General features: G+C 44.8%; 1 protein-coding gene across 2 annotated transcripts in view; it reads right to left on the minus strand.

Moving 5' to 3' along the window:
• Positions 1–514: 514 nt before the first annotated feature.
• The window catches only part of csf1rb (colony stimulating factor 1 receptor, b), a 79,410-nt gene continuing 56,902 nt past the window's right edge, over positions 515–23,022 (minus strand). The window contains exons 15-22 of one of the 2 annotated variants that reach the window (XR_013794473.1): positions 20,992–21,062; positions 20,809–20,915; positions 20,218–20,340; positions 6,339–6,450; positions 6,152–6,251; positions 5,962–6,067; positions 2,039–2,461; positions 515–1,221 (exon numbers count right to left, since the gene is read on the minus strand). Coding sequence is in view for 1 of the 2 variants with exons in the window: in XM_079585042.1 (XP_079441168.1) it covers positions 2,366–2,461; positions 5,962–6,067; positions 6,152–6,251; positions 6,339–6,450; positions 20,218–20,340; positions 20,809–20,915; positions 20,992–21,062 (715 nt within the window). In the remaining variant the exon portion in view is untranslated. Of the gene's footprint in view, positions 2,462–5,961; positions 6,068–6,151; positions 6,252–6,338; positions 6,451–20,217; positions 20,341–20,808; positions 20,916–20,991; positions 21,063–23,022 lie in introns of both variants that reach the window. The other variant, XM_079585042.1, reaches the window with a different exon arrangement.

The raw sequence follows: 23,022 nt of genomic DNA on the forward strand, positions 1-23,022 counted from the left end.
GCGTTTCTGTAACATATCTCATTTGTGCATTAATGGCTGTTATGTTAAAATAAGTGTATTAATTAAGGGAGGTTGGTTATTTTATCTTTGAACACCGTTGATGACAGTCATGGCAATGGCAGTCTTGAATGCAGTTCTCAAAATATCCACAAGATGGCACCATTTATCGGTGAATCCGATATTACAAAACCGATACCCCATTATGGAAAAATGCTTAAATATCTTTAGCCGAAGAGTGACCTTTGACCCGACACTTTATCACAGATGGAGTGAATATCTTCACTATCATCCATTGTATCTAATGCTTCGGCAATGAGACGCTTCGTAAGCTCTTTGTGGCTCTTGTAGTAGCAACCAAGAAGATGTAATAAAATCTTACAAGAATAGTTGAGATTTATGTGAAGTTAATCAGAGTCACTTCGGGTTATTACGAGCATCCAGGGTTAAGTCGCAATAAATAATAAATAAACGCATGACTCCCTCCCAAAAATAAATAACTTCACAAACAAAGAATATCTCCAATAAATGTTTTATTAAGATGTAGGAAAAAATATGTAAAGTTGAGAGCTTCACAGTAAAAGAAAGACCAGTGGGTGTATAAACTTCAGGGAGACCCACGGCCCACAATAACACAACAATAGTCAATATAAAAAAGACAAAATAACTTATATCAAATACAAAACTACACTATTAATGCCATCCATTCCAATGAAGACAGACGGAGGATCAGGATAAACATCATATACAATAATACATGCATAATATAAAAGAACAAAAACACACACATAATAATGTGAAGAGAAGTGTGCACTATTTCTCATGAGCTTGATGATCAGTTCTTTCTGAACACATCCACTTACAAAAGGTTGTGCACACTTTGGGTTATTTTAAGTATCTTTTTTTTCTGAAATGTGGCATTTCGTAGTTTCTGATATGATTTATTTTTTACAGAGGCATAGACATTTTTTATATCCACTGTATGACAAAGTAAAACAAGAAATCGTGGCTTACAACCTGTGCTCTTAATCCTTCAGATGAAGTTAATGTACAATATGAAAAGGAATAAACTTTTTTTTTACTCTTTAAAAACTGTAAAAGCTTTTACTTTTTGAATTTTATTTCCAGGGGTGCCAATAATTGTGGCACACATGTTGTTTCCCCCAAATTTGTTTTAAAATGCTTAAAAGTGTATGATACAGTATGAAATCAAACGGTAGTTTACTATTTTCAGAGGCGGACAGAGTACACAGCTTCATTACTTGAGTAAAAGTACAGATACCCCTTGCTAAATTTTACTCAAGTACAAGTAAAAGTACTAGTCAGATGTCTACTCGAGTAAAAATACTGAAGTACTTGTTTTTAAAAGTATTTGAGTATCAAGAGTACAAGAGTACATTTTAGAAATATTGCATTACTACTGCCACAGTGCTTACATTTATGTACAGAAACATCCTACATGGAGTTATGAAAAATGTTAATGTTAATACCTTGGAGAATGTAAAAGGAATTGAAAGTTAAATTTAAGTAATTTTCATCTTTTTACCTCGTTGCTTTATTTAACATTTCGCACTTGCCCACAAGTCAATAGCACAATGGCAACGCTCTGACAAACCTCTGCTAGAGTTTTAATGGATTTTTTGCACCCACATTTGAACTAACAATTGTGTGTACAAGTTTCTCTGTTTTTTCATCAATCAAATCAATAAACCTAAACCAGCAAAGAAGGCAATATAGCAATGTTCTGACACACCTCTGAACCTGAACCTGAAAGCTGATTGCTGATAGGCTGTCCCAATCAGTGACGCCTGCATAATCCAGTCACGTTTGAGAGGGAAACAACAAATTGAGGGTTTGAGACGTATTTTTTTTCTTTTTTAAGTAACGGGTACTCAGTACTCACGGTTATGGATAGAAATGTAGTGGAGTAAAGAGTACAATATTTGCCTCTCAAATGTACTTGAGTAAAGTCATGAGTACTCCCCAAAAATGATACTCGAGTAAAGTACAGATCCCGCAAAATTGTACTTAAGTACTGTACTCCGTTACTGTCCGGCTCTGACTATTTTACAGTTATCAATTATAATCAGTGACAAAAAGCAAAAGCTAACATAAAATGAACAAAATAAAAAGATAAATAAACATCACAAAGAAATAATAAACAGAAGATGGAAAGATGTTTGATAAAGTGTTAGCTACCATGGGTTTCAAACAGTAAAATACTAAATGATCTGCTATAAAGGATTCACAAAATCATTATATAACAACGTTATCAATGTAAAAACACACACAGAGCAGTATATAGAAATGTGACTGGTCTTGTTAGCTCTAGTTCTAGATACAGACATGAAACCTGAAGCATGTATAGTTAGGTCAAACTGTTCCTCATCAACGGCTGGGCCTCGTCTCTGCTGGCATGGGACACCGCCAGGAGCCGCTCAAACTCGGGATACATGCTTTCATTCTGCGGAAGAAGTTTATTACAGTTGAATTATGTGTTGCTGCTAAATATGTATTTATAAAGTATTGGTATTGTTGTATGGCTGCAGCCACAAAACCTTAGAGACTCAGTGGGATGTGCAATGCAACCGATTTAAGTCTTACAGTAAAGTGTATGCGAGGTGCCTCTGTGCCGTCACACACACACACACACACACACACACACACACACACACACACACACACACACACACACACACAAAGCAGTTCAGCGGGACAGTTTACGTACAATTAAATTTGCTCTGCTTGTGTGCTGTGGATGAGACCCCAAAATTTTTATAATTATTTTAAGTGTTGCAATAATTAATTTAATTGTATGTTTAGTAAGCACATTCAGTTCTTTTTAAGAGGACCAAAAAACATTTATTTAATTACTGAGTTTTGCAATTTGTGTGCAACTTTTAGTAAAATGCAAAGAGGAAGGGCAGGGCAGGAAACCTCTGTGGAATGTGTGTGACCTCCGAGTCCTCAGACGGCACTGCATGAGGAACCATCGAGCTACTGTGTTAACTACAGCCAGATGGGCTCAGGAGAACTCAGGGAACCAGTTGAACCATCATTTAACACTTTCTGCTGCATCAAAAAACGCAACTTGAATCTATAGCCGCGTTTCCGAGATGCTCCTCACTGCAGAACACAATATCCAGGTGGAGGAGTTGGAACCAGATCCAACTCCTCCCACTATATATACTTTTTTTTCATTGTGCTGGTAATGCATTTTGCATGTATTTATGCAAGTCAGATGCCCTTGTGAAGTAACTTAAAGCTAGGGTAGGTAATCCTGTTCAGAAACATTTTTTTTATACTGGGTGAAATGGTCCTTCCATTCTGATAGTAGTCAATACATTATGTGTTCTGAAAAAGGAATGAAAAAAATCTGACCTCTGTAGCAGCTGTAGGACAGTAAAAACTCTGACCAATCACTGCCATTCGGTGCGAATGTAAAGAACCAATCAGATGCCTTCATGTCTCGTGCCCGAGCACCACTGCGTGCACAGCAGTGATGCGCGGGTCAATGTATAAACAACCCGCACCCGACCGACGTTTTCAACTAACCCGCCCCGCAACTCGGACCGCAAAAAAAAAGAAAGAAAATATTGTACCCGACCTGCGTTTTTTAAAGTAGCTAGTAAATGCTCATCGCGTCATGGGCAATAGACGGAGGAACTAGGGGTGCGCATTTTTTCTGAATGCTGTATGATATAGCCTAGTGTTTTGTAATAAAGGCTTGATTTATTCATTTATTTCGTTTCATTTTCTTAACAATTAAGATGCTGTGTTTATCCAGTCTAATCGAAGTGTGCGTCTCTCCCCGGACTTTCCCAACAAAAATCCCGCCCCCTCTCAGCAAATACATAAAACTGACATTACTGAGCTATATGCGTATAAAAGTAGCCTATTAAATTGGCACAATGGCATTGCTCAGTTCAACGTGTTGGGAAATCGGGCATTTTGTCCCGCGTCAGCTTATTCAAAAGTTAAAAACGCGCTCAACATTTAAAAGGTAAATAAGGATTTCCCGCTGTCATCTCTGACTGAGCTTGTGCGTCATCCTCGCGCATTCAGACATTAAAGTGTAGACCTATGTATTTCATAGAACATTGTGTCTAGTACTATATAAATTACAAAGGTTTAATTGGCATCTTTATTTCAAACGACCCGACCGACCGCGACCCGAATATCATTAAAAATATTTTTGGATAACTCGTAACCGCGGGCGCAGGCACCCGCTCATTTTGGATCAACCCGCGCATCACTGGTAGGTACATGCAGCTGACTCCAAATGTGGATGCGCGTTCATGTTTGTGGGGGGGGCGTAGCTTTGGACGGAGCACTGACCGGAGGGGGCGGAGCTTAGAAGAGGTGCCACTTTCAAATCTGGCTAGCTCTCCAACATTACCTACCCTAGCTTTAAGTATAAAATTAGTGCCGCTATAATTTAGTCAGTCACATAATTTCTACTTGATTTTGAACTTGATTTAATATTACTCAAATAAAAGTAGAAGTGCATACTTATTAATATACTTGTAAGTATTTGAAGTCAAAGTGCATGTGGACTACTGAGAGGGGTAAAGGATCAGCCAATCAAAGAATACTCTTCTTTTTAAGATATATTTATTGTTGCATGTAACAAGGAACCAAAGGCTTTTCAGGGAAGGTGAAACGTAATTTTTTTTATTATTATTTTTGTTTATGTTTTGGAGTAAAATCAAACTTTTCTCTAAATTAAAAAATTCTAATAAAATACTTGGCTATTGCTCACCATTATACGTAATTAAAGGTGCACATTCACACAATGTACAAATGACAGAGTTTGTAACTATTTGAAACATTATTAAATGAAATCTGTTTTCAGCAAGTTTGTTTTTCCGTCAAAAGAATAACTAACTCTAGTTACGAGTCAATGCGGAAACGATAGAGCAACAACACGGTGTTTTAAAGGTATGACGTGTTGGGAATCTGTCGACCAATCGAAATGCAGAGATCCAACTCCGCCCCCTGGATCTGGATCCAACTCCGCCCCCTGGATTTGGACCCAACTCCGCCCCCTGGAGCTGGATCCAACTCCGCCCCCTGGATATCGTGTACTGCAATGAGGTGCTACTGGCGTTTCCCCCGCGGGAACTTCCCCCAGGAACTGGGAACTGTGGGCTGGTACTCGGTGTGTTTACACCGCAGGGATAAGGGTCTAAATTAAGTTCCGGGTAAATATTTCCCCCTCCGAAAGTCCCTGCTGGCAAGGTAGTACTTTTTCAAAGTTCAGGAACTTTCGGGGGCGGGACTTGTGCGCTGAACATGCTGATTGGTTGTGTTCACGCCGCATTCTGATTGGACGACTCCACGCAGCATTCTATTTTAACCGGCATTTTTAAAAATCTATTGAGGTTCGTGGCTTCATGCAGTGAGAGTCGTCTGTCTGCAAATGTGAAATTTAATAAAAAATAAAAAAACACAGCTGGACCGACGACGAGCTTCAGGCTTTATTAAGCGTATTTGTGGAAGAGGACATTTTCTGCACGTTCGTCTCAGCCGTCTCACGGTCAATGTCCACATCGTCTAATTTTATAGCATTACGAGCTTTCTGAACACACTTTAGTATCAGTGCTCGTCTCTTTTCTGCCGTTAGTTAATTACCTCGTTAGTAAACCAATACATCACAAACAACTGCAGCACAGTTTGAATCTCCTCCATACTTATTATAAATGTAGCGCTCAAAACTGATTACTGTCCGCCGCAAACTGGGAGGAGCCGTCGAGCGCAGTTTATAATCTTCCCGGTACTTTAGAGCGCGGTGTAAACGCAGAAAGCAACCGGTCTGGGGCAAAAAAAGTTCCTGGTTGTTCCGGGTAATTTCGGTGGAAACGCGGCTATAGATAACTGAACAAACGATAATGATAAATACAAGAAACATGTCTATATTATGTTTGCTTCTACACCAGAGGAAATTGTGCTTTGACGCCTCACCTGACTGGATTGCTTTGGCAACAACTTTGCAATAAATTCTCTGATGTTGGCAAAGGTCGGACGCACAGTCGGTTCCAGACTCCAGCACATGTTCATCATTGAGTACCTACAGAAGATCAAGTCACTTATAGAGATGTGCTTAGTATTTATTGTTTCGTTTCTAAAACTTTACGAATGTTTATAAACTCACATTTCATGAGGGGCAAAATCTGGTTGTGGCATATGATAACCATCTTTAATCATCTTATAGAATTGTGCATCAATCACAACATTAGGGTAAGGACTCATTCCTAAAAACAGAAAAAGCACCATAATACCAACAAGATACCGTCATGAAATTAACATTTTAATAGGTATGAACAAGTAAATTCACTTACCCAAGGAAAAGATCTCCCACAAAAGGACGCCATATGACCAGACATCACTCTGTACTGTGTAGAGACATTCAAAAATGCTTTCAGGGGACATCCATTTTACTGGCAGCCGAGCCTGTAGAACCAGACAAACAGAGTGCAAAAAGTCAAGTCACCTTTATTTATACAGCGCTTTTTACAATACAGAGTGTTTCAATTTTACAGTGATAACAGGAAAATAATGCAACAAAGTTTGTTTCTCGAAGAAAATAGCGTCATAGTCCAGCTTAAACGAGAACTCTGGCCAATTTTAACATTGACCTCAATTTTTAGTACATTTGGAGTGCTGTCAATACAGAGAACAACGACAAAAATCAGTGTTGTCTACACCGTGTTATCCTCTTTTTTTAAATTTGCACCCTATTGACTTGAATGGGGCAAGTTTTAAACCTGCTTTTATTCTCTTAACATCCTTGATGTGTCACAAGTGCCCAGCCATGTGAGTGATTCCTTCAGAGTGAACACGAGTGAATCTGACTGCAGTAGATGTGAAAGATATGAATAAAAATGATGTTAATTCAACAAGCGTATATACCTGTATTTACTTCCTGTTTTCGGTCGAGGTCGTTACCGAAGTAGTTACCTATGATCACGCGCGTGAACTCGACAGTCGACTACTGTGGACTTCGACCAAAAACGGGAAGTAAATACAGGTATGTGCGCTTGTTGAATTAACATTAACATATTTATTAATATCTTTCACATCTAATGCAGTGCCCCATTCAAGTCAATAGGGTGCACATTTTAAAAAGAGGATAACACTGTGTAGGCAACACCGATTTTGTCGTTGTTCTCTGTATTAACAGCACTCCAAAATGACTCAAAATTTAGCTCAGTGTTAAAATTGACCGGAGTTCTCCTTTAAGAAAGTTCAGTGATGGTTCACATTTGTTGTAAAAAAGTTATTAATTTAATTCATTTATATATATAGCCCTCAGAGAAAACCGTGATGTCATCGTCCAGGGCTGCGTTTCCCAAAAGCATCGTAAGCCTAAGAAGTTCGTAAAAACGATCGTACGATTGATCTTAATATTAAGGCCTGTTTCCCAAAAGCATCGTAATTTAAGTAGCACTTGAAAATCTTCGTAGAACTACGAGTGCTCTGGAGTAACCGTAAATCCCCAAGTGCATCGTAAGAAGACAGATTTATGAGGACACCTGCAGGACAACCGGCAGATTACACTTTTATCTAGATTTAACAGATTACACTGCAACGTGAGTATAATATAAGGTTTTGATTGTACTTTATTGTACTCGTTTTTTGTTTAAATGAATTTTATAAATTAAATAATTAAAAAGGGAAGAAAAAATAGAAGTACACACCTAAATTAAATTAATTAACAAAAAAAAGTATGCTTCAAAGACTGGGCAAAATAGGGATGAATTAAAAACAATCTGTCAATGATGTGCACGAAAACGTACTCGGTTACTAACGTAACCTCGGTTCTCTCTAGAAGAGGGAACGAGTACTGCGTCGAAGAACGCTACGGGAAAGATATTTCTTTGTCGAGATTGAAGCCTAAAATTAATCCTTAATTTTGTAATATTGTAAAACGCTTTTCTGAAGCATACAACCTAGGCGGAGCAATACAGCTCACCCATTGGCTGCTCTGCCAGAAAAGCACAGCCTATGCGAGGCCAGAGACGCTGACCAATGAGGACGCTTCGCGCCCTTCTGCGTCACCTCCCGCCCAAACAGGCGTGGCCTAGGCCTATAAATACGAGCATAGCTGTCTAACACGCCGATTTTCGTCAATGAAGCGACGCAGCGTGGACACGCACGGCCATGAGACGCAGTACTCGTTCCTTCTTCTAGAGAGAACCGAGGTTACGTTAGTAACCGAGTACGTTCTCTTACGTAGAGTTCTCTCGTACTGCGTCGAAGAACGCTACGGGAACCCTATGTAAACCGCCGTGCGTGCTCTTGGACCGACACAGACACCTAAGGGCGCGCGCGCCCTGGTATACAAGTGCCTACCCCAAGAAGTATAAGGAGAGCGGCTAAAATAGCATCATCCCTTATAGTAGTGCCTCTTAAGGCATAATAGCATATATATGTAAATATAGATATATATGAGGGGTAATAGCATGCTCATGGGACACATTGTCAGTGAGTGATGCTTAAACATTGAAGTGACCTGGGCCGCAGCGCGGGGCAGGAACACTTATACATATTAAACATTGAAGTGACCTGGGCCGCAGCGCGGGGCAGGAACACTTATACATATTAACATTGAAGTGACCTGGGCCGCAGCGCGGGGCAGGAGCACTTATACATAGTCTTCTAGACCGAGAGCAGTTTAGCCTGCAACGCAGGAACCTCTAGGTTATAGAACCTAATAAATGTAGACGGGGAGGACCAGCCTGCCGCCATACAGATATCTTGTAACGAGATTCCGCTATACCAAGCCCATGAAGAGGCCATGCCTCTCGTGGAATGTGCTCTGATGCCCAAAGGGCATTCCAAACCTCTAGATGCGTAGGCTAGCGCAATGGCGTCCACTACCCATCGAGACAGACTCTGTTTCGTCGCGGCTCGCCCCTTGGAGCGTCCGCTGAACGAAACAAAGAGCTGCTCCGTCTGTCGAAAAACAGCGGAGCGGGACACGTAAGCTCTTAATGCCCTGACCGGGCAAAGGGAGCTATTTCCGTCCTCTGAGGCCGGCAGGGCCGACAGGGAGATGACCTGAGCCCTGAACGGTGTGTTGAGGGACTTAGGCACGTACCCATGCTTCGGTTTCAATACGACTACAGAGTCGTTTGGCCCGAACTCCATACAAGAAACTCTCACTGAGAGCGCTTGCAAGTCTCCCACACGCTTCACTGAAGCGAGAGCCAAAAGAAACACGGTCTTGAAAGACAGGTGTTTCATGTCAACTGAGTGAATAGGCTCGAAAGGGGCCCCTTTCATAGCGTTCAACACTGTAGAAAGGTCCCAAACGGGGACTGAAGGAGGCCTCGGAGGGTTTAACCTCCTGGCGCCTCTAAGGAAGCGGACCACCAGGTCGTTCCTGCCTAGTGAACGGCCAAGCGTTGGATTAACGAACGCTGATATGGCAGCCACATAGACTTTGAGCGTGGATGGGGTTCTTCCCTTATCCAATAGCTCTTGCAAGAAGGAGAGAATCTCCGGTTCTCCACACTGAAGTGGTGACAGACCTTGATCTGAACACCATCCAGAGAACACCGACCATTTGGAAGCGTAGAGTCGTCTAGTAGACGGAGCCCTAGCTTGTTCGATCGTGTCTAACACTCCTCTTGGGAGGTTAGCGGGTACCCGTTTATGGCCCATACGTGTAGGGACCAAAGCTCGGGGTGAGGATGCAGAATCGAGCCCTTGGCCTGTGAGAGGAGGTCTCTCCTCACTGGAATCGGCCACGGGGCAGTACTTTTCAGTCGCATCAAAGCTGGGAACCAGGTCTGATTCGTCCAGTATGGAGCAACCAGTAGTACTGAGCATCCGCTCTCCTTGATACGCTCCAGCACTTGAGGCAGGAGTGAGACAGGAGGAAAAGCATAGAGCGGACGGCGGGGCCAGACTCTGGCCAGCGCGTTCGTGCTCTTCGAAAAGAATTCTGGGCAGTGAGCGTTTTCCTGGTTTGCAAACAGGTCTATTTCCGCTCTGCCGAACGTTTTCCACAGCAGACGCACTGTCTGTGTGTGTAGGGACCACTCTCCCGTAGGAACGTTGTTCCGTGAGAGTCTGTCCGGGCCTACGTTCAAGTGGCCTGGCACGTGCATTGCTCTTAACGAGCGTAGGTTGTGCTGGGCCCACACCAGTATGCGTTCCGCTAACCTGAATAGGTTTCGGGATCTCACGCCACCCTGGCGGTTTATGTAGGCTACTACCGACATGTTGTCCGAGCGGACCAGGACGTGGTGTCCTTTTATCCGGGGACAGAAGCGCCTCAGCGCAAGTCCACCGCCATCATTTCCAGGCAGTTTATGTGCGGTAGTTTGGCCCGCTCTGCCCACTGGCCAAAGAGCGGTCTGCCGTCGAGCAGTGCTCCCCAGCCTGAGGTGGACGCGTCCGTGGACACCACCTTCAGGCTCGAGGAAGTCCCCAGGCTTACACCTGACCGGTACCAGTCTGACGCTCTCCATGGTGTCAGGGCTGAAATGCATTCCTGAGTGACCTTGAGGCGATAACGACCGTGTAACCATGCTCGGCGCGGTACGCGCGCTCTCAACCAGAACTGTAGTGGGCGCATGCGCAGCAGGCCCAACTGCAGCACTGTTGAGGCTGAGGCCATGAGGCCCAGCATTTTCTGAAATCTCCTGAGTGGCACTATGTGGCCGCTGCGGAAGGATTTCGCCATTTGCAGGGTATTTCGCCTGCGCTGTGATGACAGCCGTGCTGTCATAGACAGTGAGTTCAGATCCAGTCCTAAAAAGGAGATCCTTTGACTGGGAAACAGTGAACTTTTCTCCCAATTGACTCTCAGACCTAAGCACTCGAGGTGATCGAGTATTAGTGTCTTGTGGTGAGCGAGTTCTGACGGCGATTGAGCCAGAATTAGCCAATCGTCCAAATAGTTCAGAATTCGAACGCCTCGGAGTCTCAGGGGTGCCAGCGCCGCGTCCATGCACACTGTAAATGTACGAGGTGCTAGAGACAGGCCGAATGGCAGGACTGTGTACTGATATGTCCGGCCCTCGAAGGCGAATCTCAAAAATCGCCTGTGACGTGACGCAATTTGTATGTGAAATACGCGTCTTTCAGATCTATCGCCATAAACCAGTCTCCTCGGCGAATTTGCGCGAGGATTCTTCTGGTCGTGAGCATTCTGAACTTTCGCTTTGTCAGCGCTTTGTTCAGATGCCTGAGATCTAAAATGGGTCTGAGACCCCCGTCTTTTTTCGGTACCAGAAAATATCTGCTGTACAGACCCCCTTCGCTCTGAGATAAAGGCTCTATGGCCCCTTTGCTCAATAGCTTCGCTATTTCGGCTCGAAGTAGATGTGCTACTTCTGTTTTCACCGTGGTTTCGACTTTCTCCGTGAAACGGGGAGGGCGTCGATGAAACTGTAGCGAATAGCCTCTTTTTATAGTCTCTAGCACCCATTCTGAGACCCCGGGTAGTCTTTCCCATGCATCTGCACGTGTGACTAGGGGTTGAATGTAATCTGGGCCCTGGTCGCGAAATGGCGGCGACACGAGAGCAACCGTGTGCTGTGACATGGACGCCGTGGCGTCTGAGGCGGGGGGCATGTTTAACACAGTATGCATCCCGCGCGCGCTCGGCTCTCTGTGTCGAGAGAGAGCGCGCGGGACGAGTCCCGTAGGGCTCGTTATGCTTGTGAATAAACGTGGGCGCTTGGTGGCGGGCACATTTATAACACCGGGGACACTGTGTTTGTGTACTGACTGACCGTTCGTTAGTTTCGTTTATACAGAAACCGCGGAACGTGCAGTGTGTAGTGGTTGTGGGCACTTGGCAGTGGGCACGCTTACTACATGTAAAGCACAATCGATCTGAGTCGATTTTAAGTGTGCAAACCCTGTGTTGAACGGGGCTGCCCGTAGGGCTCGTATATTTGTGAATAAATGTGGGCGCGTGGTAGCGGGCACATTTATAACACCGGGAATACTGTGTTTGTGAACTGACTGATCGTCCGTTGGTTTCGTTTTTACAGAAAAACCGCGGAACGTGCAGTGTGTAGTGGTTGTGGGCACTGGACAGTGGGCACGCTCACTACATGTAAAATACAATCGACCTGAGTCGATTTTATGTGTGCAGACCCTGTGTTGTACGGGGCTGTGCTTGCACGGGTTGAAAAACCGGGCTCTGGTCGCGAAATGGCGGCGACACGAGAGCAGTCGTGTGCTGTAACATGGCGTGATGCGGGGGCGCGCTTATCGAGCGGGCAGCCCGCGCGCGCGCTCAGCTCTCTCAGCTGAGAGAGAGAGAGCACGCGGTCTCCGTAGAAACCATGTTGACATGTAGCTTGTAGTGATTGTGGGCACTTGAAAGCGGGCACGCTCACTACATATAATACACAATCGACATTGAGTCGATTTTATGTGTGCAAGCCCTGTATTGTGTGGGGCTGTGCTTGTGTGTATGAATGGGCACTGGGTCGTGGGCATACAGTTACACACATTACATCATCGGCTGTGGCCGGGACACCGTGTAGCACAGAGAGTACTGTCTATCAGAACCGACTGACCGTGCATTCGTTTCGTTTTTACAGAAACCACGGGACATGCAGTGTGTAGTGATTGTGGGCACTGAAAAGCGGGCACGTTCACTAACTTACATGTATTGCACAATCGACGAGTCGATTTTATGTGTGCAAGCCCTGTATTGTGTAGGGCTGTGCTTGTGTGTACGAATGGGCACAGGGTCGTGGGCATTACGGATACACACATCACACCATCGGCCGTGGCCGGGACACCAGAAAATACATTTTCAGATTTACCTGGGGCGTCGTGAAAACGGCGTTTGTGTGCAGGCAAACGAGCATTGATGCCGATTTGGTGACTGCAAAATACACTGGCACGGTCGCGTATGTTGGGACTGTGCGAGCGAGACATTCTAGTGAAATCCGGCCGCGGCGGGATTTTAACACTGTAGCTTCCCTCGAAGCAGATGTGCGCATCCTGGCTGAAGACGGGGCTTTCCGGGACCCCGCGATTTCTTCGTGAATTCAGGAAGAAAAGGGCGCGGGTCGTGAGGACGGTAACGTACGTTCCTCTGCAGAAAAACAGCCATCCAGCCGGTAAGCGCATCGATGCTGGTCTTTCTCCGTCGACGCTCATGAGCGGCGGGGGAGGGGAGATCCTCGGAGCTCGCCCATCCGAAGCGGGAGAGAAAAGCAGTCGTCCTCCACAGGCGCGGCTTCACCTTCCTCGTTCATGACGGACGCGGCGGCAGAAAAGGGCGCGGGTCGTGAGGACGGTAACGTACGTTCCTCTGCAGAAAAACAGCCATCCAGCCGGTAAGCGCATCGATGCTGGTCTTTCTCCGTCGACGCTCATGAGCGGCGGGGGAGGGGAGATCCTCGGAGCTCGCCCATCCGAAGCGGGAGAGAAAAGCAGTCGTCCTCCACAGGCGCGGCTTCACCTTCCTCGTTCATGACGGACGCGGCGGCACACAGCGGCCCTTGTCCGTCGATCAGAGAGTCCAGCGAAGCGGGCGGAGAAGCTGGCGGCAGCAGCGGCGAGCACCTCGTGGTGGGGGTAGGTTCCGGGCTCCGCTAAGCACGGCGCTTTTCACGGCGCGGCACTACAGCGGGCGGAAAAGATGCAGCTTCAGTAATTGAACGCCAGGCGAGTCCGCAGAGTCACCGTAGGCATCAAATCACAGTGATGGCAGCCGCCATCGACGAGAGCTGAAGCTGCGTGATACTCACAGGCAGGAAACACAAGCACGTGGTCCCCGACGCTGAGTGGGGCTCAACACGAGCCACAGGAGGTGCGAGACATCTTGAAAAAGACGCTCGGCTCTTTTAGTGTGGAAAAACTGTGTGACGCGACGGCGAACACACACACAAAACACACACACATAATGTAAAGGATATTCCACGCCGGAGAAGCGCAGCAGGGAACGGCGGCTGAAGGCGGCGATGACCAGCGGCTTCAGGTAAGGGCTCGTCCTGCTGAGGTGCTTGTTCCAAACGGCTGTGGCGGCTCGAATCCAATCCAGCGATGCGTGCAGCTTCGTGAATTTAAGAAAATCGGCGTGTTAGACAGCTATGCTCGTATTTATAGGCCTAGGCCACACCTGTTTGGGCGGGAGGTGACGCAGAAGGGCGCGAAGCGTCCTCATTGGTCAGCGTCTCTGGCCTCGCATAGGCTGTGCTTTTCTGGCAGAGCAGCCAATGGGTGAGCTGTATTGCTCCGCCTAGGTTGTATGCTTCAGAAAAGCGTTTTACAATATTACAAAATTAAGGATTAATTTTAGGCTTCAATCTCGACAAAGAAATATCTTTCCCGTAGCGTTCTTCGACGCAGTACGAGAGAACTCTACGTAAGAGAACCAGCCATGTATTGGCCATTTCTTTGTTGGCCATTATGTGGTCCCATGCCATCTCCGTCGTCGTCCTCCTCCTCCACCTCTTCATCTTCCTCCCTGTTTAGTAAGGGCACTCTTTAATTTAATCTTTTTGAAAGGTATCTTTTTTTTTTTTTTCGCCATTTTGTCAGTGCCTCCGCCTGTAGGTGCTTTATATAGACTTGTCTTGATTGCTAATCCACAACAGATGACGATTATTAGGTTAAACGTTCAGAATAGGAATCCATATAAGGTTATATTTCAGAATTTCACAAATGGACAGCGACTCTTAAGTAGTTCTCGCACGTTCATGTTAAGAGCTAAAATACATCGTTATCGGGAAACCCGGCCCAGCTTAGTTCAGTTCTCATATAATGGTGTCACTGCAGGAGATCAATAATAAAACAAATTATGAAATCACTTTTGCCAAAGATGGGTACAAGGGAAAATATGTTTACCAACTGATACTCTAAATGCAATGATAAAACACACACAATCCATGCTGAATTGATTAATGTTTTATGATTTTCTATTAATTTTATTTATACATTAATTCCCTTCCACGTTTGCTTATTGTTATTCGGTCAATGTGCCCATGGTGACCCCTGTCCGCCACCGAAATCAATGGATAGAACTGGACCGTGGAACATCAGAAGAAGATCGCCTGGTCTGATGAATCACCTTTTATCTGAGTTCAGGAGGATGATCGGGTGCGTGTGTGTCGTTAACATGGGAAAGAGATGGCAGCAGGATTCACTATTGGAAGAAGGCAGGCTGGTGTAAGCAGTGGGATGCTCTGGACAATCTTCTGCTGGGAAACCTTATGGCGCTTTTCCACTGCATGGAACGGCTCGGTTCGGTTCGACTCGGCGCGGAACGGTTCGGCTCGCTTCACTTTTCCACTGCATGGTACGGCTCGGTTCGGCTCGAACGGTTCGACTCGGCGCGGAACGGTTCGGCTCGCTTCGCTTTTCCACTGCATGGTACTGCTCGGTTCGGCTCGAACGGTTCGACTCGGCGCGGAACGGTTCGGCTCGCTTCGCTTTTCCACTGCATGGAACGGCTCGGTTCGGTTCGACTCGGCGCGGAACGGTTCGGCTCGCTTCACTTTTCCACTGCATGGTACGGCTCGGTTCGGCTCGAACGGTTCGACTCGGCGCGGAACGGTTCGGCTCGCTTCGCTTTTCCACTGCATGGTACTGCTCGGTTCGGCTCTGTACGGTTCGACTCGGCGCGGAGCGGTTCGGCTCGCTTCACTTTTCCACTGCGTGGTACGACTCGACTCGGTACGGCATGGTTCGGTTCGCTTTAGCTCGGTTGCTTTTCCACTGCAGTTAGTACCGCTTCAAAGTGGGTGGGACTGATCGTTAATAGTTGTAGGTCCGGTGGTAGCCGTGTGCGGCTAAGAGCTGTGCTACTTCCGCTCCTCGGCAACCAACGAGAGGAACGTCTGCACCTCGTCCACTGACCACGATTCAGCCATTTCTTGTTTGATTTTTTTTTACTTTTTTTGTCAAGTAAATACTCTAAAAACAGGTGCTACCGCGTTGGCTGTTGTCTGGCTATTTAAATATAGCGGGTTTAGTGTCTCGTGTCGCAAATACAATGACGCTGAAATGAAGATTCTGTCTGACCAATCAGTGATCTGCAGTGTTTTCACGTCACATTATAGTATCGGTACGGTACGCTTGGAACCTCAACAGAGGTGGTACCATTTAAAGCAAGCCGTACCGCACCGTACCATGCAGTGGAAATGCGCCATAAGTGAGCCGTACCGAACCGAGCCATACCATGCAGTGGAAAAGCGCCAAAGCGTGCCGTGCCGTACCGAGCCGTACCATGCAGTGGAAAAGCGCCATAAGGTCCTGGCATTCATGAGAATGTTACTTTGACACGTACCACCTAAGATTATTGCAGACCACATACATTGCAAAGATGTACTCTGATGGCAGTGTCTCTTTGAGCAGGATAATGCACCCTGCCACACTGCAAAAAAAATTTCTAAAATGGTTTGAGGAACATGACAAAGAATTCAAAGTGTTGGCCTCCAATTTCCCCAGATCTTAGCAAACCCATAAATCCGATCCATGGAGGCCCCACTTTGCAACTTGCAGGACTTAAAGGATCTGCTGCTAATGTCTTGGTCCCACAGACCACAGAACACCTTCAGAGGTCTTGTGGAGTTCATGCTTCGATGCATGAGGCCTTCACAATATTAGGCAGGTGGTAGGCCCTCAGTTTGGCCTAAAACACACAAGTGCATCTTAAGAACATCACGAGCAATAAAACCAGAAAGCCTGTTTAACAAGGTAAGATTTGAGTTTTAAAGACAGAAAAACATGGATAATGTGTCCCGGGATCGTTTGATTTTGGTTCATTTACACTGCGAGTGATTTTCTGGAATCTGTGAGTGCGTTCACACACATCCCGTAAACACACAGGATGTGTTGTAGAAAGGCCAGTCTAATCTTCCGCTGTCGCTCTCTCCATTGTAGACGTGCACTTGGTGGATTTTTTTACGCAGCGTCTTAAGTTTACTAATGATCTGTGCTTTCGATCTTGAGAAACCATGTTCAAGCTTTTTTTTCTGGATTTGGTCGTACAGTAACACATCGCGTCCCGCTCCACAGAGCTGGCGAGCGCTCTCAGCTTCAGCGCGGATAGTGAGAAGCTCCTGGTCTCTGCTTCATCCTAGTTTGCAGACATTTTTAGTTCTTTCTTTGTTGATGACGAACACAAACTTTCTTCTAAGAGCAATAAAATACCCTTTTACGACATTGGTCCTGGCTTTTGTTCACACAGCGCGCATTCCTGGACCGATCCCGGCAGGGGCGTCATGCAAGCCAAAATTCTGGGGGGGCACAATCTGAGACGTTGCAATTGTTTTCTGACGGGTGATATGGATCATGTTAGGAGGGGTCAGGGGGTTTCTCCCCTTGAACATTTTTAAATTCTGGCTGCTAAACATACCATTTCAATGCAGTTTGGGAGGGACAGAAATACCTTTAACGGAGCTAGCAGCAACCCTCCTCTATCTGAGGACTAAGTTAAAGTATCTATTTTGTAAGTTTATGTAAAAGACAGGTTGATGAAAGAACTGTAAGCTCAAATTCAAAAGCTTTTGAAGTCTACTTCATTAAAGCATGTTTACACGCACATACACACACACACACACTTACAGTACACTTAGGCCTACTACACATGATTTTAAAAACAGTACCATTGCAGTTTTTATGTTATGATTTTAAATTGGTATGTGACCTAAGAACGATCTTACATTAAAGGTACATAAAGGTGCTGAGGTCTGACTTTGTGGTGCTCTGAAATTAAGTTATTTTAATATTAATATGTGAAGAAGGACTTTGAAAGAAGTTTGACAGATTTCAGTGCTGAATAAGGTTAACACTACCATGTTTATTTGAAAATGGTTAATATTTGACAGAAATGTAAAAAAGTAATCAAATCAAATGTATAATGTTAGTGTATGTTAGGTTGGATAATGTTAGGTTGGATTTTGCAGTTAGCCTACAACAAATCTAACACCCTCGTTTCTATTAAAACTGAAAACAATTGAACCAGCTGGAGACTTTGACACAAGACAAAACACAACAGATGTTTCAAAACCGATCAGATAATGTTACTATGGCTTTGTATGGCAGTAACGTTAGCCAACTAATTTACGGTTAGACTAGGCTAGCTATCGATAACGTTACACTGACACAACTTAAGTTAATGCTCTCAATTCGCAGCTAATATCAAATCCATAACTTTTTGATCAAGTTAAAATTTCCAGGTCAACCACAAATAATCCCACTACCTTTTAATATCATCCGATAACTAATCCAATGCCGATTTGTTGCTTTGCCTACTTACCACTTCATTGCCAGCTCAACGTGCGAGACGAGTGAGTTGCTTGAACATACACAGCAAAGATTCTAGAGCGCTATGCGCGTAGCGCTCTAGATTTGATATACACAGAAGCCATATTAGGAAAAAGGGGTGGGCTGATGCTGACCGATTTATTACACATCCAGAAGAATACATTTGAGTCGTTATAGGCTCTGGTATATTATGGAGCATAATAGGAATAAAGTTGTGACAAAAAAATTATCAGGGAGGAAAAATCTGAGGGGGCACGTGCTAACCCACTTTGAATGGGCATGACGCCACTGGATCCCGGCAATGTTACTATACGTCCCCATCCCGGCATCAATCCAATTTTACGCCAATTTCATGGGATCAACGCGCTGTGTGAAAGTGGTTAAAGACTGTCACAATTCGGACTGTCTTGAATAAGACAGTAAGAGACCATAGCTGAAGCTTGAGACTTCAGTAATCATACACATCGGAGGGAGAACTAGTGAATGTAAAAGATGATCCAAGTACAAGTGTATATGGAAAGAAGATCATACAATCAAAAGGGAGCAAGTGTGTAAAAGAGCCTTAGAAGTAAGGAGCAAAATTGCAAATTTTGAGGAACAGGGGAAATGTTTTACCAAAAAAGGTCCAGAAATTATTAGAAGGAAGACAATAAAGCTTTACAGCATGGACCATGATGGCAGTGCTCCTCATTGAGAGGACAGAACGGAGACGGTTAATGTTACGTATATGTGGAAGGACTGTCTGAGTAACATTATTAATATGAGTTTCAAGTGTCAGAATACTGTTAAAGATAACACCCAAGCTCTTAACATGTGTAATACAGGAAACTAAGGAAATTACCAATACTAACAGAAAAACAATTAGACGTTTTCAGATTATTCTTTGAGCCTACAAGAATAATTTCTGTCTTTACTGCTATTAAATCAATCATAAATTGATTGAGAACCAAATTTAAATTTCAGACAGTCAATTAGAAAGTTAAGGCAGAGGAAGAACGGAAGTAGACTTAGAGTGTAGAGACAGGTAAACCTGAGTTTTATCAGCATAACATAAGCCAAATTTCCTGAAATTTCTACCAAGAATAAGAAGATAAATGATAAATAGCAGGGGGCCCAAAACCTATCCCTGTGGGACACCAGAATTAATTTGGGCTGGCTTTGACCGGAACTGCCTTAATTGTATGAATTGGGTGTGACCTGAGAGATAAGATTTAAACCAAGCCATGGTTGTACCAACAATTCCTATAGTGTATCCCATCTAATAGGATGCTGTGCGAGATGCAGCAGTTAAATCAAAAAGAATTAATATTGTAAGAATTCTCGAGTCATCCGCAACAAGTAAATCGTTAGAAATCTTGACAGTCTCAGTACTATGAAATAAATGAAAGCCAGATTGAAAATGTTCATGCAGGTTGTATATGGAAGTTGGAGATTTTGCATAGACTATGGAAATTTGAATGCAGTTTTTGTGACATAAGTGGGGGCTGGAAAATGGTGGCAGTCAGCTGCAGTCTTAACAAAAAAACGGGCAATTTCCTCAAAGCTCATTATGAGGCAAGGGTGTCGAGTTACATTCAAGCTATTTCAAGGCATGACGAATTTTTTTTCCAAAGAAAAAACGTTTAAATATGTAATTTTGCTGATCAAAGATTAGTTTTAGGGATAAAATTATTGACTACAGGGGGACTTTAAATAATGGCACAAATACCAGTGAATTGACGAGCGCAAAACCTTAGTAAATCACCTTGCATGATTCATTTAAATACTCTCCTCACATAAATTGTCTGTCTGAAAGGAAAAATGCAACAAATGCATATGCAAATAAGGTCAGCCGCAAAAATTACGTTTCCGTGCCTTTTCAGCACCAATTTTTAATGCCAAAAGAGGATTTGTGCTGGAGCAAGCTGTTAGAAATCTGTCCTGAAAATGTTGAATTGTTCATAATAAAAGAAAAAGAAAACTTACATTTCCCTTTACTACATAATTCATGTCATTCATGATGTCTCGTGCAAGGCCAAAATCACAGATCTTCACAATGTTGCGGTCAGACACAAGAACGTTCCGTGCAGCCAAATCTCTGTGAATACACTGATCATAAACAGCATTATAAAATTACAGTGTACCAACAACAACAAAAAATTACATAATCTCTCACATAATTAGTCTTACTGTGCAGGTTGGCATCTATAAAGAAATAGTTCAATAATTAAAATGTACTGTATATTACTTAGTTCCCTAACAATTAATCACATTTGTTCAACTCTTTTCTATATTAAAAGTAAAATTTAACTGTGGCTGTCAAATTTCCAAAATGACAACAACAAAAAAAGTCTTTAAAAAGTAGCATTATAAGTAGTGCATAGAACTTCCTCATATCAATTCCCCATTTTGTCCTCAGGTCTGATTTTATATCCTATTGATATTTTGTAGCTCAGCAGCCCCAGTACATATTCATTGCATTATATAACAAGCAGCAGGCATATTTACACACAAAAACTTCCTCATTAGCTACAAATTTGACACACATATATGTAACATATAACCGAGATATATTACATTTTTGGAGGCTAGGAATTCCATTCCCTGTGCCACTTGATAGGAGAACTTCAGCAAATCAATACTATCCAATGACCACACGTCCCCCACTCCTTCATTGCAAGATTCTGTTGGAAACGTCCAAAATGATAAGGATGCCCAATTTTTCCAATTACAGAACATTTGGCCTGCTTATTACTTTACCCTGACAAAGGTCTTCTGACATCTGTGTTGATTGTGCGTCATTGTAGCTCTCTGAGCCATGACAAGTGATCCTAAAAGAAAAAGGTTTACATGTTTGACAATAGAAGAGACACTACAGACACAGCACATTTAGGCTATGTTCACAGTCCAAATCTGATAACTTGTGCATTCCCGATTGATATTCGATCAGATTTAGCTGTGAATGGCCAAAATTCACAGCTAAAAATCAGTTTCAAGCTACATTCATATGTGGTTTGAAATCTTATTCATATCGCATTTGTGGAAATCCATTTCAGTCTGAACGCTTTGATCGGATTTCACATGGTTTATGTGATTTCTCATTCCACGATAAACGTCAGGTCAGACGTTGTTATAGGAAAAATCCTGAAAGTCGCTGCAGAAACAAGGTCGTGTTGTTGCAAAGTGCAGAAAATTACAATATAATGTTACAGGTCTGCCAGGTTCCTGCACTTCCCAACACTCTCCTTTGTTCCCGCCTGCCCGTCATTCCTGATCACACACACCTGCACCTCATCATCACCATCATCACCAACACTATAAAGACACACTCTTCACCACTGTTCACTGTCCAGTCTTGTTCATACGAAGAGGACTACTTACCCTGCTATTGAATTCCTTAATTCTTCATCGCCATTGTCTCCAGCGTCTTCATCTCCAGCGTCTCCAGTAATCTTTGTTCCAGCCAACCGTCTCACCCACGATCAGTCTCCATGCCTGTAAGAAGAACCATTCCACTCATCGCCTGCTCACCGCTCTCCAAAGTATCATTGTTCATATCACTTACCTGCATTCTGTCTCCACTCAGTGTTGTCAATAAACTCCTATTAACTTCATTATCCATCTCTTGAGTATGCTTCCGTAACAGAAAACCGGACCTATTACTGACCGATAACAATATAGGCATCCTCCTCAGTCCCCTAGACCCGGCTCATCTGCTTCTTTCCATCTCCCAGGACCACCGCCCAATTGAGACTTACATAGAGGAATTCCTCCACCTTGTTCAAGATGCAACCCTCAAATCCCTCTTTTGGATGGGTCTGGACAATCCACTCTTCGGGCAATTTCCATCTTTTGCCACCACATGTTCCTCGAGGGAATACATCGAAAACATCCTGTGGGTGAGAAGCAGATTCGGATTCCCTTTCCGTCATGGCCGCCGCCATTCCAGAGTCTCGTCCCGTCGAGACCCCCCCTTCCAGAGTCTCGTTCCTTCGAGACCCACCTTCCAGAGTCTCGTCCCGTCGAGAACCCCCTTCCAGAGTCTCGTCCCGTCGAGACCCCCCTTCCAGAGTATCGTCTTGTCCAGACGCCCCTTCCAGGGTCTCATCCAGTCCAGACCCCCCTTCCAGAGTTTCGTCCCACTGAGACCTCCCTTCCAGAGTCTCGTCCCGTCGAGACCCCCCATCCAGAGTCTCGTCCCGTCGAGAACCCCCTTCCAGAGTCTCGTCCCGTCGAGAACCCCCTTCCAGGGTCTCGTCCTGTCCAGACCCCCCTTCCAGAGTTTCGTCCCACTGAGACCTCCCTTCCAGAGTCTCGTCCCGTCGAGACCCCCCTTCCAGAGTCTCGTCCCGTCGAGAACCCCCTTCCAGAGTCTCGTCCCGTCGAGACCCCCCTTCCAGGGTCTCGTCCTGTCCAGACCCCCCTTCCAGAGTCTCGTCCCGTCGAGAACCCCCTTCCAGAGTCTCGTCCCGTCGAGACCCCCATTCCAGGGTCTCATCCTGTCCAGACCCACTTCCAGAGTTTCGTCCCACTGAGACCTCCCTTCCAGAGTCTCGTCCCGTCGAGACCTCCCTTCCAGAGTCTCGTCCCGTCGAGACCCCCCTTCCAGAGTCTCGTCTTGTCCAGACGCCCCTTCCAGGGTCTCGTCCTGTCCAGACCCCCCTTCCAGAGTCTCGTCTTGTCCAGACGCCCCTTCCAGGGTCTCGTCCTGTCCAGACCCCCCTTCCAGAGTTTCGTCCCACTGAGACCCCCCTTCCAGAGTCTCGTCCCGTCGAGACCCCCCTTCCGGAG

This window comes from Phoxinus phoxinus (assembly GCF_949152265.1).
Source record: "Phoxinus phoxinus genome assembly, chromosome: 17".
NCBI classification, from domain to species: domain Eukaryota; kingdom Metazoa; phylum Chordata; class Actinopteri; order Cypriniformes; family Leuciscidae; genus Phoxinus; species Phoxinus phoxinus.